At 39.8% G+C, this 19,481-nt stretch overlaps 1 protein-coding gene across 1 annotated transcript; it reads left to right on the top strand.

The window, feature by feature from the left end:
- The first annotated feature begins 10,811 nt into the window (after positions 1-10,811).
- Positions 10,812-18,967, top strand: LOC134336705 (uncharacterized). Its single transcript, XM_063031092.1, has 4 exons — positions 10,812-10,868; positions 15,564-15,684; positions 16,035-16,203; positions 18,538-18,967. Exons 1-4 carry the CDS (start codon positions 10,834-10,836, stop codon positions 18,864-18,866), a joined length of 654 nt encoding a protein of 217 aa, XP_062887162.1. The 5' UTR covers positions 10,812-10,833; the 3' UTR covers positions 18,867-18,967.
- Positions 18,968-19,481: the final 514 nt, after the last annotated feature.

Raw genomic sequence — 19,481 nt, 5'->3', positions numbered from 1 at the left:
TTTCTGACTTATCAGCTCCTGGATCTCCTGGTTATTCTTATCAACTAATCCTTGGAATGAAAACTACTTTTTTTCCACATAAATGACAATATAATTATTAGAAAGCAGTTGGAACAGTAAGTGTTAATGGGATCAGTAGCAGCTGGATGTACATTTAAGGAAAATTTGGAATTGGAATAAATTCATTATGTCCCATATACTGAGATAAGTGAAAAGACTTCTGTTTTTGTGCTTTCCAGGCAGATCGCACCATACATACACTTAGCAGCCATTTTATTATGTACCTCCTATACCTAGTAAAGTGGCCATTGAGTATATGTTCATGGTCTTCTGAAGCTGTAGCCTATCCACTTCAAGGTGTAATATGCTGTTTATTGAGAGATGCCTTCCTGTTAGCTTGAACCAATTCTCCTCTTTCGTTAAAAAGGTGTTTTTACCCATAGAAATGCTGCTCATTGGATGTCTTTTGTTTTCTGCACCATTCTCTGTAAACTTTAGAGATTGTTGTGCGTGAAAATCCCAGGAGATCAACAGTTTCTGAGACACTCAAACCACACTATCTGGCACCAACAACCATTCCACAGTCAAAGTCCCTTGGATCACATTTCTTCCCCATTCTGATGTTTGGTCTGATCAACATTTGAACCTCTTGACCATGAGAGCATGCCTTTATGCATTGAGTTGCTGCCATGTCATTGGTTGATAAGATATTTGCACAGTGTACTGAATAAAGAGGCCACTGAGTGTAAGTAACAGGTTTAGATCTAGATCAATGAAGTAAGCTTGTTTGACCTGATAGCTTGTTGTTGCTTTTTCCTCAGAATTATAAACTATTTTCAGGTTTCCAGCCGGGTATAGGTATTGATTAGAACCATCTTCATTAGGGACGATGCCTGGGCATGTCTAGTCCAGTGTTATGTCTACCCCATAGTCCATCCCTCCTGATTGGTTAGTCCTCATCCAATCAGGTTTCCACTCTCCCACCTTGTTTATAATCGAATTCCAGTTCTTACTTAGAGCGTGACCTTCGTCTTTGTTAAAATTCCTTTCCTCTAGTTTTATTTCAATTACTTCCTGTACCAGGCAGTCCCAAAAGCCATTGGCACAGCACAGTACTTTTGTGCCGTCAAGGTCAATTCCACAGCCATTGCGAATGCAGTGTTCTGCTACCACCGATTTCTCCGAGTAACCCAAAAGGATACACCTCCTGTGCTCCTTGATACGGGTTTCCACCAAGCATCCCGTCTGGCTGATATACACTGCTCTGCATTCACAGGGAATCCTGTAAGTGCCAGCTGTCCTGAGTCCCTGGTCATCTTTGACCTGCATAAGCTGTGAATTGAGCTTCCTTATGGGTTTGTGGATGGTATTAATCCGACATTTCGTCAGAATCCTGGCTATCCTTCCAGAAACTGTGGAAATATAGGGGAGGCAGGCATTGGCAGTGGGTTCCTCCTCATTGTTAGGTTTCCTGGTTTAACCGTCTGCCCTTTTAAGGGCCTGATTGATTTTCTTCACCTCGTAGCCATTCTGTAAGAACATCATTTATTTCCTCAGGGAGACTATCCAGGTCAGAAATATTTTTTGCATGGTTAATCGAAGTAGAAAGAACCACTCCACATTGTGAGGCATAATGGTGGCTGTTATTGTTGAGGTACAAGTCTGCGTGAGTGGGTTTCCGATAGACGCCATGTCTGAGGCTACCTTCTGGATTCCGTCATTTTAGAATGTCAAGGAACAGGAGGCAACCATTCTTCTCTATCTCCATCATAAATTGGATGTTCGGATGTATACTGTTCAGATGGTCGTGGAACTGTTGGAGTGCCTGGAGTCCATGAGGCCACACACTTCGTCATATACATCAGGAAAGCACTAGATCCTTTTTCCTCAGAATTGTTTGTCTGCTTATAATTTTCAATATGTTAATTAGCAAAGTATATATAATGTGCAAACTTTTAAAATCACGCTCTTAAGCTTGCTGGATTGCCTTGTGTTTATTCTAGTATTTTCAGTTTTGTAGTACTATCAGGAATTTGCTTTCCAATCTTGATTTTGTGAGTTATGGTTCACCATTTGCACTCATACCTCTGTTTATAGTTAAGCTTTTTAAAATATTAGAGAGAGAATTGAAATCTGATACTTCATTAATTCTATCTGTAACACAGCTGGTGATTATTCTGACCTATCATCGGAGATGATCAATTTCATTGATGACACCAAAAATCTGATTTTCACGGAAATGGAACAGCTACTGGCAAGGCATGAGGCAAAGCAAATTGTAATATGAATTTCTCTTAACATCTTAAGCTTATTATGTAAACTATGAATTTCCCCCTTTCCTGGTGCTTTACTATATTGTGATTCTTGAACACAGGAGCAAAATTCTTCCAGCAGGTAGAGCCAATAAATGAGAAATGCATATTTTTGCTTCTTTTCCCATTGTGTCCAGCGTAGTATTCTTTCCACATAACGCATTTTCCTTATACTTTTCCTTGTGCCTCTGGAAGTTGGATGTAGCTCATTATACAGCATACAACAGTCATTTCTGAAGAGCATGCCAGCCAGTGGCTTTGTCGCAACTGTGTGGTAAGGCAAACATTCCTGACAGTGTGCTTTCCCTGTGGAAATGGGCAGAAGTTACGGACAGTATGTTATCCCCACAGGAGTGGGCGGGGATTCCCAAACATGTGTTAGCCTTGTTGGAGTGGGTGGGGGCTCCCACTAGCCATGTTGGGCTGATCAGAGATTCCTTACAGTGTGCGGGCCTTGCGAGGGAGGGATGGAAACATAGAAACATAGAAACATAGAAAATAGGTGCAGGAGTAGGCCATTCGGCCCTTCGAGCCTGCACCGCCATTTATTATGATCATGGCTGATCATCCAACTCAGAACCCTGCACCAGCCTTCCCTCCATACCCCCTGATCCCCGTAGCCACAAGGGCCATATCTAACTCCCTCTTAAATATAGCCAATGAACTGGCCTCAACTGTTTCCTGTGGCAGAGAATTCCACAGATTCACCACTCTCTGTGTGAAGAAGTTTTTCCTAATCTCGGTCCTAAAAGGCTTCCCCTTTATCCTCAAACTGTGACCCCTCGTTCTGGACTTCCCCAACATCGGGAACAATCTTCCTGCATCTAGCCTGTCCAATCCCTTTAGGATTTTATACGTTTCAATTGGATCCCCCCTCAATCTTCTAAATTCCAACGAGTACAAGCCAAGTTCATCCAGTCTTTCTTCATATGGAAGTCCTGCCATCCCAGGAATCAATCTGGTGAACCTTCTTTGTACTCCCTCTATGGCAAAGATGTCTTTCCTCAGATTAGGGGACCAAAACTGCACACAATACTCCAGGTGTGGTCTCACCAAGACCTTGTACAACTGCAGTAGTACCTCCCTGCTCCTGTACTTGAATCCTCTCGCTATAAATGCCAGCATACCATTTGCCTTTTTCACCGCCTGCTGTACCTGCATGCCCACTTTCAATGACTGGTGTATAATGACACCCAGGTCTCATTGCACCTCCCCTTTTCCTAATCGGCCACCATTCAGATAATAATCTGTTTTCCTATTTTTGCCACCAAAGTGGATAACTTCACATTTATCCACATTACATTGCATCTGCCATGAATTTGCCCACTCACCCAACCTATCCAAGTCACTCTGCATCCTCTTAGCATCCTCCTCACAGCTAACACTGCCACCCAGCTTCGTGTTATCCGCAAACTTGGAGATGCTGCATTTAATTCCCTCATCCAAGTCATTAATATATATTGTAAACAACTGGGGTCCCAACATTGAGCCTTGCGGTACCTCACTAGTCACTGCCTGCCATTCTGAAAAGGTCCCGTTTATTCCCACTCTTTGCTTCCTGTCTGCTAACCAATTCTCTATCCACATCAATACCTTAGCCCCAATACCGTGTGCTTTAAGTTTGCACACTAATCTCCTGTGTGGGACCTTGTCAAAAGCCTTTTGAAAATCCAAATATACCACATCCACTGGTTCTCCCCTATCCACTCTACTAGTTACATCCTCAAAAAATTCTATGAGATTCGTCAGACATGATTTTCCTTTCACAAATCCATGCTGACTTTGTCCGATGATTTCACCGCTTTCCAAATGTGCTATTATCACATCTTTGATAACTGACTCCAGCAGTTTCCCCACCACCGACGTTAGGCTAACCGGTCTATAATTCCCCAGTTTCTCTCTCCCTCCTTTTTTAAAAAGTGGGGTTACATTAGCCACCCTCCAATCCTCAGGAACTAGTCCAGAATCTAACGAGTTTTGAAAAATTATCACTAATGCATCCACTATTTCTTGGGCTACTTCCTTAAGCACTCTGGGATGCAGACCATCTGGCCCTGGGGATTTATCTGCCTTTAATCCCTTCAATTTACCTAACACCACTTCCCTACTAACATGTATTTCGCTCAGTTCCTCCATCTCACTGGACCCTCTGTCCCCTACTATTTCTGGAAGATTATTTATGTCCTCCTTACTGAAGACAGAACCAAAGTAATTATTCAATTGGTCTGCCATGTCCTTGCTCCCCATAATCAATTCACCTGTTTCTGTCTGTAGGGGACCTGACTGTAGAGACAAATGTCTTTACCAGTCTTTTCCTTTTTACATATCTATAAAAGCTTTTACAGTCAGTTTTTATGTTCCCTGCCAGTTTTCTCTCATAATCTTTTTTCCCCTTCCTAATTAAGCCCTTTGTCCTCCTCTGCTGAACTCTGAATTTCTCCCAGTCCTCAGATGAGCCACTTTTTCTGGCTAATTTGTATGCTTCTTCTTTGGAATTGATACTATCCCTAATTTCTCTTGTCAGCCACGGGTGCACTACCTTCCTTGATTTATTCTTTTGCCAAACTGGGATGAACAATTGTTGTAGTTCATCCATGCAATCTTTAAATGCTTGCCATTGCATATCCACCGTCAATCCTTTAAGTGGCTCAGTCAGCTGGAATTGGAAAAAAATCAATGGCTGGTTATAGTTGTGGTTTCTTCTTTGTGTAGGCAATTGTCTAATTTTAAAATTCAAGACAGTAAATCTTTAAATATAAAGCAATTAGCATAAAATATTATTTAACAAACATTTTTAGATGTTTCTAGTTGATATTAATATTATTAATTGGCTTCCCTTTTCCCTTCAGTATCATGATGGTAAACTGCCTTTGACATTACATTTAAAAAATCTATTTGCATGATAAATACATCTTCATTTTCATTTTTCTGAAAACCGGGATAAAACTCTGGTTAGACTACATTTGTTTTCGGTTCTGGTCATCTCACTGGGGGAAGTATGTACAAGCACTAGCGAGGGTGCAGATGAGATTTACCAGGATGTTGCTTGGATTAGAGAGCACGTCTTATGTGGAAAGCCTGAGCAAGAAAGAGTGAAGGAGGATGAGGGGGTGACCTGATAGAGGTGTATAAGATTATAAGAGGCACAGATAGAGTGTGCCTTTATCCCAGGATGATACTGGCTAAAGTTTAGAGAAGATATCAGAGGTGAGTTTTTACAGAGAGAGAGAGAAGTATACAGTGGATTCCAGTTAATTGGGACACATTGGGACTGGTACATTTTGATCCAATTAAGCAGCTGCCTTAATTAGCCAAAGTTATCACAGAAATAGTTAAAAAGGTATAAAAATGACAAAATACCAGTTAACTGAGTAACAAATTATGTATTTATATAAAATACAGAAACACTCTCAATACTCCTACAGTACTGTAACACTGTGTATTAGTTCCTAATAGTTATCGATGGAGGAATTCATCATGTGTATGTTGTGTGTTCTTTAGATTAAGTGTAAATGAACAAAATCAACACTGACAGTGCAGATAATGCCATGTCTTCATACAATGCTTTTCGATGATTGCATCCTCCAAACCTTCATTTTCATTGTAACATTCAAGATGATTGTTGATACCTTCAAATTTTTCGTAGTTTTTAACTTGTTGAACTAATGAAATCAATTCATTTTCACTCCTGGCTGTTTCTGGCATCTCCAAGTCTGAATGCTTGAAACCACAGTAATTCAAACAGTCCTGAATTGTCTTACTGCTTATTTTTTGCTAACTCTCTGTATAAAAACAAATCACTGTTTTTGAATACAAACTCACGCAACCGACGCAACTTAAAAACTGTTCACTCAAGCACGGTGTAATGTCGCAAGTTAGGAACTGTTTGGCAACAGTCTTCTGTCCCAATTAAGCGGAATAGTGTCCCAAATAAACAAAGTGAATCCCAGCTATTTTCTTGATTAGTTTTTGTTCTTTCAGAATTGTCCCAAATAAGTGGCTGTCTGATTAACTGATGGCCTAATTAACTGGATTCCACTGTACTTCACTAGAAAATTTACAGTGTATCTTCCATTCAGTTCTCTATCTCATTCACCTAAAATGCTCTCCCTGAAGAGGTTGAGGCTGCCTCTGTAGATGGACAATGGAATACAGCCTCTTTTGAAACTTCATTCATCGACATTCTTAACTCTACTATGTCTGTTTAGATGAATGGGGATTAAGTTACTTTGGATCTTTCTGAGATTTGTAAATCACAGTTTTAACATCTAAAGCCTGGCTTAGCTTGATCCATCAGCCCTTCTTTCCAAAATCACCACCAATAGTTATTCTATCATGCTACATAATGACTTTTAATAAAGTAACTGAAAAGAGTAAAATGTTACCACCTCAAAATGTGGCTTGTGTGTATCAAAGCACAATCCATTGTAATATGAAATATATAGACATTTCATTTCTGGAGAATGAATATTTTCCTTCTTGAATTCAGATGTTAAGCAGTTAGTTTCAGAAGCATCACTTTTTTTTGTAATTTATCTTTTATTGAAGTCCATCATCAAACATTTCCATAAGATGTATTTCAGATACTGTACATATATATATTTGTCACAAATCTCCACATAATATTTATCTGAGGTATACACTTATAGAAAGGAGAGGAAAGAAAGAACAAACGAACGAAGGAAACTGTACAAAGTAGTCTCACAAGTCAATGAATATGTTGTAAAAAAAAAAGATCACAGCAGCATCACTTTTTAATGAAAAAGGTAACATTAATGACTTGGGTTGAAGTGCCCTTCTCATTAACTTGTTAACATGAATAAACATTCAAGCAGTACGCATCATATTTATTGTAGTGGTAGAAAGGTGCTGAAAGTCATTCAAGCAATCCAAATTTATGTTGATTTAAAAATGAAATCTACTTAGACCCATCTCAATCATAAAATTGCCCAATTACTTAAATGAGAGTGATGATGTTTCTTATAAATCTCAATCTAACTTTTTCAGAGTTTGAATACTTTGTTAATCCTTTAATTTGCACAAAATCTATGATGTGTTAGGTGATATTTCTAAGCTTCCAATCCAGAGTAGGTGATATGTTTGCTTGAAGAGCTTTTGTTAAGTGGTTGTAAAGAAATTTAAGTTGAATGGACATAACAGCAATGGTTAAAGTACAAGCCATACTGCTTAGGTCTCAATCAGCTTCAAGCCTGGAAAGTGACAGAAAGATTGAGGTGGGTCTAAGTTGATTTCATTTTTATATCGGGTGGCATGCTAGTATAGCAGTTACTTTACAATACCAGCTGTAAGATCAGGATTAGCTCCTGCTGCTGTCCATAAGGAATTTTTATATTCTCCCCATGACCACTTGGTTTCCTCCCACACTCTAACGACATCGGGTTAGGGTTAGTAAGTTGTTGGGCGGAGTGGGGGGCGGGGGTAACATGGCGACACTTGATTGGACTGTGTTGTTGTTGACATAAAACATGGGTCTCGGCCCGAAATGTCGACTGTACCTCTTCCTAGAGATGCTGCCTGGCCTGCTGCGTTCACCAGTAACTTTGATGTGTGTTGCAAAGCATTTCACAGTATGTTTCAATATACCTATCACAAAATAAAGCTAATCTCTAATCTCTTTTGAATCCTTTCAAAGTATCATCGAATGGTTGCAGGATGGCAGAAGGCTACTGGTTCTCTGTAACAGCAGATCAACTAGTCCCACTGCCACGTTCTGCATGCACAACTTTCCAGCACTTTGTGTATGATCCTTGGATTTCCAGCATCTACAGATTTTCTTTTGTTTGTGATTGCATATCCTATGAAACTTCCATTTGAATACCTTGATTGAGTCCCATGGATGCTGCCTGACTTGCTGTTTCTTCAGCATTTTGTGTGCATTGCTTGAGATCTCCAGCATCTGCAGAACCTCTTATGTTAATGATTGAATCTGTTTCCATTGCTTCAGCTTGCAATGTATTCCAAATTCTAATTACCCACTGCATAAATAAGTGTTTTTCCTTGTGTCTCTTCTGAATCTTTTATAAGAAGTTTTTGTCCTTTGTTGTTGATCATTTTGCCAATGAGAACAATTTCTCTTTATGTGCACAGTCTAGATCCTTCATGATTTTAGATCCCCTATATAGCTTGTTCACTCAGATGAGAAGAACTTAGGTTTTCTTGAATGTCCACAACCCCCATTCTCCTCTGAGCCCTCAGAACATTCCAAAATTCGTTTCAATCAGTTGTGTACAGGAGCCTAAGGTCCCATACCACCAGGTTCAGGAACAGTTATCACCCTTCAACCATCAGGCTCCTGAACCAGCATGGATAACCTCACTCACCTCAACAATGAACTGATTCCATAACCTAAGGCCTCACTTTCAAGGACTCTACAACTCATGTTCTCAGTAATATCTGTTTATTTATTTATTTACTACTATTATTATCAGCAACACACAGAAAATGCTGGAGGAACTCAACAGGTCATGCAGCATCTATGGAAAAGAGTAAACAGTTGACGTTTTGGGTTGAGGCCCTTCATCAGGACTGAAAGGGAAGGGGGAGGATGCCTGAATTAAAAGTGGGGAGGAGAGGGAGGATAGTTGGAAGGTGATAGGTGAAGCCTGGTGGGTGGGAAAGATCAAGGGCTGGAGAAGAAAGGATCTGACAGGAGAGGAGAGTGGACAATGGGAGGCTGTGGATTGACATGGAATGGGAATGGGAATTAAACTGTTTGGCCACCAAGAAGTTCTACTTGTGGCAGATGGTGCGGATGTGTTTCTCAGAATTATGAACCAAAGACTTCATAGCAACTGCTCAACATGGAATGTCATCGGCCTCAATAGTGACAGATTATAACCCAGTTGTAAGTGCTGCACAGAGATGGGATGAGGTCACATTACATTTCACTATCTCTATCAAATGGATGCTGCACTAGCTTACTTTCTTTGTCATAGCTTCTCTTTGTTTATTCCTACAGGATTATGATTCTGATTTGGCACAGAAATCGGTTACAGAACAGTATCCGTGGGCAGAATTGGCCGGAAGACGCCCAAAGTCAGTAAAGAGTAAAGATCTGCACCTGACATTGCGGAGAGGATCTGAATTTCAATTAAATTCAAATGGTATTACACAAACAGCAGTAATAGTCCTTAGCCACAACTCATGGTTAACCAAAAATAATGGGTGTTGAGAGAAGCCAACCATAATTACGAACAAGTGATTTTCAGAATTCAGTGGAGTGAAACAGATTAGAACTGTCCATTGTTTGCATTTGTCTCATTCACATGAGTGGCTTCTTTGTTCAATACCCCATTCAAGGAAGCTAGGGTATCACACAGTATTTGAGGGTTTGTCTCATTGCCTATTCTTGACTGTCATAAGGTGTTGGCAGTGGTGTATACTGCCAACCCAAAATTGGTAGATTAATTTTCTACCCTGGCATGTTATGAATTAATATATCAGCCCACTTTTGAACAAGCACTAAAAGGTAATTCCGACTTTGCTGAATTATATGAAGCATCCAACTAGTTTACCAGAATCTTATTTTCTGCCCATTGACTATCAATGGATAGGATTCTGCCCATGATTTGGGAATGGTGTTTTTGTAGAATTGATATTTTTGTAGAATTAGCTAATTCATGTGCTTTATGGAGTTTTAATTTGAATATCATTATCAACAACAAATATTCTTTAACCTAACTTGGTCAGTTATGTACTTGAATGAAAGTACTTAAAAAACAAGAGAAACCAATAGACAAATTTAGAATTGCCCTCAAATTGATACACATTGGTCAAATGATAAAGAATACAAAAGTCAACCACACAGAAAGTAATATTTCTAGGAACTGTTAACAAAATATTAGTTTACAAAATATCTCAAACTCACTTTCCACTTTTCTGAATATACCTCAGTATGATAAGATGATAACTTGACCTTGCAATCTATCTTGCTATGACCCTGCACTTCATTGTCTACCGGCACTGTACTTTCTATAACACTAAGATTTTATTCAGCACTCTGCTATTGTTTTACCAGTGCACTGTTGTAATGAATTGATCTGTATGAATGGTATGCAAGACAAATTTTTCACTGTACAGGTACCTCAATACATTTGGCAATAATGAACCAATTAACAAATGTACCTTGAAAGCCATTCCTTCTGCACCATTGAGTTATCTTAGAGGTGTACAATCTTTAATATTTAAACCACCACATACAGATTCTGCTTCTTACTTGATTAAATATATTTTAACCACATAATTATATATTGCAGAGTCATACCCAGTGAAAAATTTTCTTGAGGGTAATATCTTAAGTGATTCTGCAGGTGACAACAACCTGGAGCCCAGGTTGAATCCTCCACTGCTGAGCTGCGTGCAGAGTGAGGCACTTGGAAGCTCCGTCTGTGCCGTCCTCGAGTCAGATCGGCAACAGATGCTTGCCATTTGTGAACAGCTGAAAGGAAAGTTGCTTCCATCGACACTCAGAAGTTTCACTTGGTTGGATAAGCTACTGAAAATGAATGAAAACTACCAGACCAGAGTCTCAGTAGAGTAAGAATAATACATTTGTCATCCCATTTTATTATTTTAAGTAGATGGTTTTAAATGTAGGTTATGTTGTCCAGGAATTATTTATTGATCTTAGCCTTGAATGTTTCTTTAATATTCTTTTCTCCCTATTGATCAATGTAAAGCTGGCATTTATTGTATAACCCTAATGGTGGTGAGACACATTTTAGAAGCAATTCCTATTTCCCTCAGTAAATGGTGGTGAGACACATTTTAGAAGCATTTCCTACTTCCTTCAGTAAATGGTGGTGAGGCATATTTTAGAAGCACAGTAATCCTTCTGGTTGAGGTACTCACATTCTACTCAATATAACGTTTGAGCATCTAGAAAATTCCAAAGAGTTAAAACCCTTTGTTCAAAGTTCAAATTTCAAAGTACATTTATTAGCAAGTAAGTCTACAGTATGCAAACATGAGAAAATTTGCAGATTCCAGAATTCCAAAGCAACACACACAAAATGCTGGAGGAACTCAGCAGGCCAGGCAGCATCTATGGAAAAGAGTAAGCAGTTGACGTTTCAGGCCGAGACCCTTCATCAGATCCTAGCCTGCTAAGTTACTCCAGCATTTTGTATGTGTTGTCTTCCATACAGTATACAACCTTGAGATTCATCTTTAGCAAAGAAATTTCCTTAAATTTCTTCTTGAATAGCTTGCTCTTTAAACATGGTCAGAGAACAAAAGTCAAATAATCAAATGGGTAGGTCAAATATGTCAAGATGCCTTTCCTCACAGAAAAATATGTCAACAGCAAATAAAATGAATAAACTAACAGGGCAATCAAATCTTCAGTGTATTTAGGAAACAACTCAATAGCGAATTAAAGGAAAACTGAGCATCATGATGAACTGAGTTAATTCAATTGTTAATTCAATTAATTCATTGTTAATTATCCTTTGAGAAAGCTGTAAAATGTGTAAGGATCACAGAATCTAAACACAGTAATATAACCACTGCAGTGCAATACAGGTGTGAAGCCTCCCAAGCAGTTTATAAACCTCGGTAATAAACAGAAAATGCTGGAGGAACTCAGCAGGCCAGGCAGCATCTATGGAAAAGAGTAAACAGTCTACGTTTTGGGCCGAGACCCTTCATTAGGGTCCTGTTTACTCTTTTCCAGAGATGCTGCCTGGCCTGCTGCGTTCCTCCAGCATTTTGTGTGTATAAATTTGATTTCCAGCATTTGCAGATTTTCTCTGAGTCCCAATATCATTCCTCGAGTTTTAAAAACCAACAGAAGGCAACTAAAAAACTACAAGGAGAGAAGAGATGAAATATGAATGTAAGCTGGTCAATAATATAAAAGAGGATATCAAAAGTTTTTTTTCAGATATATTAAGAGTAAAAGAGCGACGACAGTCAATATTGGACCACTGGAAAAAGACACTGGAGAGGTAGTAATGAGGAACAGAGAAATGGCGGATGAACTTAATAAATATTTTGTGTCAGTCATCAATATGGAAGACACTAGCAGTATGTCAGATATTTGATAGTGTCAGGGGCAGAAGTGAATGTAGTTGTTCTTAGTAAGGAGAAGGTGCTTGGAAAGCTGAAAAGTGATGGATAAGTCAGTTGGACCAGTTGGACTACACCCAATCTTCTGAAAGAGGTAGCTGAAGAGATTATAGATGCATTAGTAATCATCTTTCAAGAATTATTAGATTCTGGAATAGTTATGAAGGACTGGAAAATTGCAAATGTCATTCCACTCTTTAAGAAGGAAGGGGTGCAGAAGAAAGTAAGTTTCACCAGTTAGCTTGACCTCAGTGGTTGGGAAGATGTTGGAGTCTATTATTAAGGATGTGGTTTCAGGGTACTTGGAGGCACATGATAAAGTAGGCCAAAGTCAGCATTGTTTTTCTTAAGGGGAAATCTTGCCTGACATATTTGTTGAAATTCTTTGAGGAAATAACAGGCAGGATAGACAAAGAAGAGTCAGTGGATGTTGTTTATTTGGATTTTCAGAAGGCCTTTGACAGGTTACCGCACATGAGGCTGCTTAAGAAGTTAAGTATTACAGAAAATATACTTGCATGGATAGAGGATTGGCTGACTGGCAGGAGGCAGAAAGTGGGATTAAGGGAGGATTAATCTGGTTGGGTGGCAGGATGGAGATACATCACTACTAAAGGAGGTATAAGGCACTCCCTCCCTCTGCTAGTCTGCAGGCCATCCTTGGGCAAGGTGTAACACCTGCTTAGCACCCCCCCCCCACCCTGATCAGGGTCACATGAACCCATAGGAGTAGGTGGTGGGTTTTCATATGAGCAGCTGGTGCATATCACAAGCCCTGGTTATGTGACCACTGACACCAGGCAGACAATCTCCGAAGAGTATTGTTAATGGCTGGTGTCACCTGTCTTGTAAAGGCACTGCCCAGAAGAAGGCATTCACAAACCACTTCTGTGGAAAATTTGCCAAGACCAATCATGAATGATAAATTTGACTGGCTGCCAGTGACTTTTGGTGTTCCACAGGGGTCGGTATTGGGACCACTTTTTTTCACTTCCTTTGTCAATGGTTTGGATGAAGGATTTGAAGGTTTTGTGGCCAAGCTTCCAGATGATACAAAGTAGGATCAACAGGCAGGTAGAGGTGATGAAGCAGGGAGCCTGCAGAAGGACTTAGACAGATTGGGAGAATCGGAAAAGAACTGGCATTTGGAGTATAGTGTAGGGAAGTGTATGGTCATGCACTTTGGTAGAAGAACAAAAGCATAGACTATTTTCTAAATGGAGAGAACATTCAAAGATCTGTTTATGCAAATGGACTTTGGAGTCCTTGTGCAAGATTCCCTCAAGGTTCATTTGCAGGTGGTAAGAAAGGCAAATGCAATGTTTGCATACACTTTGAGAGAACTAGAATATAAGAGCAACGATGTAATGGTAAGGCATTATAAGACATTGGTCAGACCGCACTTGGACTATTGTGGGCAGTTCTGGGCCCCTTATTTAAGAAAAGAAGTGCTAGTATTGGAGAGGCTCCAGAGGAGGTTCACAAGAATGCAGACATCCCACCTCTCCCGGAAGTTCCGGGAGTCTCCCGCATATGAATAGTGGCTCCCTGATGCCTGCAAATTATATGCAATATCACGGAAATCTATTTTTTTGAGAGCGAGCAGGCGAGAGAAAGCAAAAGAGCGAGAGAGAAAGCAAGCGAGAGAGAGAAAGCAAGAAAGAGTGTGAGAGAGAAAGCAAGTGAGAGAGAGAAAGCAAGAGAGAGGGAGAAAGCAAGTGAGAGAGAAAGCAAGAGAGAGTGTGAGAGAGAAAGCAAGCGAGAGAGAGAAAGCAAGAGAGAGTGTGAGAGAGAAAGCAAGAGAGAAGGAGAAAGCAAGCGAGAGCGCGAGCAACCACGAGAGAGAGAGCACGCGAGCGAGAGAGAGAGAGAGAGAGAGCGTGCCATGGCAGAGTGTTCCAAAAAAAGAAAATATAAAACGTACGTCACCCCAGACTACACTAAAGTGCACCCCTGCCTGATAGGGGTCAAAAATAATGACAGTGTTGCTCACTGCACTGTTTGCAACAGTGACTTTTCTATTGCCCATGGTGGGTTAAGACTGTAAAAGACATGTTAAGGTGAGTTTAACAGGTGTCATTTGTTCATTAGCATAGCTAACGTTATTTAAACTAGCTGGCTGGCTGCTAAGGGGCTACTCTATTGCAGACATCCCACCTCTCCTGGAAGTTCCGGGAGTCTCCCACAAATTGATGGTGCTACCTCCCTGAAATGAGTTTTTGCAGGGTGGGATGTCTGAGAATGATTCCAGGAATGAAAGGGTTAACATATAAGGAGCATTTGATGGCTCTGGGCCTGTACTCACTGGAGCTTAGAAGGTGGACGGGAGATCTCATTGAAACCTATTGAATATAGAATGGCCTAGAGTGGATGTGAAGAGGATGTTTCCTATGGTGGTTGAGTCTAGGACCAGAGGGCACAGCCTCAGAATAGAGGGATGCCCATTTAGAACAGAGATGAGGAGGAATTTCTTTAGCCAGGGGGTGGTGAATCTGTGGAATTCATTGCCATGGAGGCATGTCGTTGAGTATATTTAAAGCGGAGGTTGATAGGTTCTTGATGAGTCAGGGCATCAAAGGTTGTGAGGAGAAGGCAGAACAATGGGGTTGAGAGGGATAATAAATCAGCCATGATGGAATGCAGAACTGACTTGTTGGGCCACATGGCCTAATTCTGCTTTTATGCCTTATGTCTTATGGAATAGATATTATTTTTAAAAGATTAAAATATTCTTAGGATGACAAACAAAATTCATCCTCCAGTCACTATTTCTAAATCACATTATAGAATCACAGTGTGGTTACAGCAGGGAAGGCCATTCAGCCTGTCAGTTCCATGCTTGCTTTAAGCAAGAGCTGTTATGATAAACACACTACCCTGCAGTTTCTTCATTGCCTTGCAGCTTTGATTCATTTTAAACTCTTAGCCAATTCAGTCGGTTACTGTTATGTAGATATTTGTAGGAGTTTGCTGTGCACAGAATAGCTGCCCTACTATCAATGTCTGTATTTCAAAGCTCCTGTGATGTAAGATGCTGTAAATAATCTTGAAAGCTGACATGGGAATATATACATTTTAAGAAGACTTTGTATTCTGTATTTCCTCATTTTTTAAATGTTTCTTTTCCCATGAATGCATGTGCTTTTCCTCTTCTTTCAAAAGTGTTGAGAAAAGTCTCAGGGAGAAATTTGGATGGGTACTTCAACGCAGAGTAGCTGAGCTGAAACTGAGAAGTGCAACACAATCTCCTATTTCAGGACTAGTGGAAAATGCTGTCGTTGAGGTGAGACTTACATTTTATTTTTAATTCTGCATCGATCTTTCTTACTAAAATGGAAGTCTCCTTTCTATAATCAGATGTAAGAGATACTAAATGAAAAATATGTTGGATCAGATTCAATTCATTTCCTTTTGAGTATGCTGCATGCTACTATCAGTTCACATTATTAGACACAATTAGTATCTCATACATTACTGAATTCAAGGACAATGAAATACTTATTTTCCTGAAGTTAATTATATTTTGGACTTCATTATAATAAAGTGCAAACAGTCTGATAGAAATGTCTGAAAAATGATTTCAATTAGCTGATTATCATTAACGGTTCATGTCGACATTTCCCATTGAGACAGAAATTTGAGAAGACACCCTGCATGCAGCCCTTTGCCACAAATGAGCGGATGCTTTTGGAAGCTAGCAAGGCACTCAATGTCCTGTATGTTTATGATGGAACATTCCAACCATACCTAATATACTGGCTCTTTCCTCTTCAAGTTGCTTTTAAACATTCATCATCTAAGTGTGAGTAACTAAGAAGTTGCAATATAAAAGAACTTTTAAAAATTAAATTAGCAAAACTCTGAGTTGATTAAATATAATGTGTAATTTGCTCAAACATATCAAATGGCTTCAGCTTGACTCCTGTTAGTACTGAGCTCAGCTCTATGTTGTAGAAAGTACACTGGAATTGGTCTTAGGACCTGGTCAAACAACACCATTACTGATTGCTTTGCAATAGCATCAACTTTCTTATGTAATGACTTTCACATAACTAAGTTATTCTGAGCTGCATTACTGTATGGAGGAGATACTAAATTAGATAACCCAAATTTTGATGAAAGGAGTAGATTTTAAAAAGTCTTAAGATGCAAAAGGAAGATGGAAAGAAGGCAGGGCTTAAGGAAATAATTCCTGACCCAGGGTTTCAGATTCAGATTAATTTAATTATCACACATACATTGAAAATATACAGTGAAATATTTTATTTGCTTTAACAACCAGCACAACCTAAGGACGTGCTCGGGCAGCCTGCAAGTATGGCCACATATCCTGGTGCCATCAAAACATGCCCACGATGTTCAACAGAATAGTAGCAAAACAAGCCACATTCTTCCCTCCCATCCACTGCCCTACCTACACCAATCCAGGCCTCCAGCCTCCATCGGACCCACAGACTCATAGATATCAGCCTACTGTTTCCCTACTGGACTCACAGACTTGACTACTGATGAGAAAGCACTTAAATTTGGAGATGCTCAGAAGGCCAGAATTGTCCATATATATCTTACATAGAGTGCTATAGGTTGGTAGGAGATTATAGATAGATATTGTATCTGCTGGAAGGTGCCCATATTGTCAAAATCAAATCCAATTATGATGTCTCTCATGATCTATGCTTATCTGAATATTCCCTTTGCAATACTTAGGCTATACTTATTTGAATAAACATGTGAATAGGAGGAGTTTAACAGGATATGAGACAAACATGAGCAATATATTACCATTGCTCAATGGTTCAGCAAACCTATGAAGAATGATTACATCAGGGAAGCAGGAATCAGATGTAAGAAGAAGAGGTGAAAAATCATGAAAAAAATGTCATCAATCTGTAACTTTTGTTTTCTGCCTATATTAGAAATGACAGAATAGCAAATTGAATTCCAGCAAGAGGAAGGTTAGGAGCGTAGAATCATAGAGTAATAAACAGGCCAGTTGGCCCATTTTCTCCATGCCTATCATGATGTCCACCAAGCTACTCCCATTTATCCACATTTGTTTCGTATCCCTATGAGTCCCTTCAATCTATGTACTTATTCAAATAAGTTCAGCTCGAGTATTGCAAAGGGATCATGTTCAGAGAAGCATAGATCACGAGCGATGACAGTAAGAGAGATCAAAATAAGAAAAGGTATAACAGAAAGAAAGATTTGGAAGCCAAAGGCAAGAAATTTAATTACCTTATTTAAAACGTAATTTTATGTACGTGTATTATATATTGCAATATAATAAGTATATTATAAACTATATAATGTATTACATGTTATATGGTATTTATTGTATTAATATATATATTACGACACGTAAAGTTATGTTTCTTAACCAACACACTCAAAGTTCTGGAGGAACTCTCTTAAGTCAGGCAGCATCTATGGAGGTGAATAAACAGATGATGTTTTGAGCTGAAACCTCTCAATAGGACCGGAAAGGAAGGGGGGGAAAGAGCCAGAAAAAGGTGGTGTGAAAGAGCCTCGTCAGATATTGTAACAAAATGCTTTAGCTTTACTCTATACTGTACATAAAAAGCAACATTTAGGAAAAAGGTTCAACAATGGAAGAAATAGGTTGGCACTCCGTTACAGCGTTGAGGGAGAGCTGGAATTTCAAAGGAGCTTATTTTCAGGTGGATTGTTAGCCAATAATTGAGGTGCTGCGTTTTTTTTCTTGGTGCTGTGTTTTTTCTCTCTTGGGTGGATTTAAGAAATCTTTGAAGAACAGGGCAACACTCCTTCTTGATATTTGTCCTTAACTTAAGCCTGCCTAAATGGATTATCATTTCACTTTCATTCTTCTTTGACTCTAGTTTCTGCTTCTCTTCCCAACCCTTCATCAGTGAGCATATTCAAAATTCTAAACTCCACAAGACCATATGACTATAAGATATAGGAGTAGAATTAGGCCATTTGGCCCATCAATTCTGCTCTGCCATTTCCTCCTGGCTGATCCAATTTTTCTCTCAGCCCCAATCTCTTGCCTTCTCCCTTATTCCTAGAGGTTCCCTAGGGAGGAGGGAGGAGAAGATGGCGGCGCGATGTAGCGCGCGCGGCTGTTCCGAATGATATTGTATGTGTTAACTAGGGGCCATGCACAATCCTGATTTGATGGAGACAGCCGTGAGAAGCACAGAGGAACACCTGGAGAAACTTCTGAAATGCCCGCTTCGCTGCCACTGCTACTGTGCGATCAAGAATCTCCGGAGGGGAAGGCCCCAAATCCTCGGCTTTGCCTATTGCCTGTTGCCGGGGCCAGGGTCGAAGCGCTCGGCAGAGATGGCGCTCAGTGCTCGGTGTCGGAGAGCTGGTCGGAGGCTTGGAGTTTTCGGACAGATTCGGAGCGGACTGTGGTCGGATGCTTCCAGGATGCTGCATCGGCAAGTTTGCGACACTGGAGGTTCACCGTCTGCGTGAGATGATGGAAGTTTCAAGAGACTTTGAGACTTTTTACCATGCCCATGGTCTGTTCTTTATCAAATTACGGTATTGCTTTGCACTGTTGTAACTATATGTTATAATTATGTGGTTTTTATCAGTTTTTCAGTCGGTTTGTCATGTGTTTCTGTGATATCATTCTGGAGAAACATTGTATCATTTCTTAATGCATGCATTACTAAATGACAATAAAAGAGGACTGCGTGTCCTCATAATCTAATCTAATCTAATCTAATCCTTCATGCCTTGATCAATCAAGAATCTGTCAACCTCTGCCTTAAATATGTATAAAGACTTGGCCTCCACAGCTGTCTGTGGCAAAGAATTCTACAGATTCCGTACTCTCTGGCTGAAGAAATTCCTCCTCATCTCTGTTCTAAAAGGAAATCCCACTGCTCATTCTTCTGAATTCCACTGAATACATGCCCAGATCCATCGAATGCTCTTTATATGACAATCCTTTCAATCTTGGAATCATTTTTGTGAACCTCCTTTGAACACTGTCCAGTTTCGGCACATTCTTTCTAAGATAAGGGGCCCAAAACTGCTCACAGTACTCCAAGGGAGGCCTCACCGGTGCTTTATGACGTCTCA

Source organism: Mobula hypostoma, chromosome 23 (genome assembly GCF_963921235.1).
Source record: "Mobula hypostoma chromosome 23, sMobHyp1.1, whole genome shotgun sequence".
NCBI classification, from domain to species: domain Eukaryota; kingdom Metazoa; phylum Chordata; class Chondrichthyes; order Myliobatiformes; family Myliobatidae; genus Mobula; species Mobula hypostoma.
The sequence above is the reverse complement of the archived record's forward strand: the minus strand, read 5'-3'. Positions and strand labels throughout refer to the sequence as shown.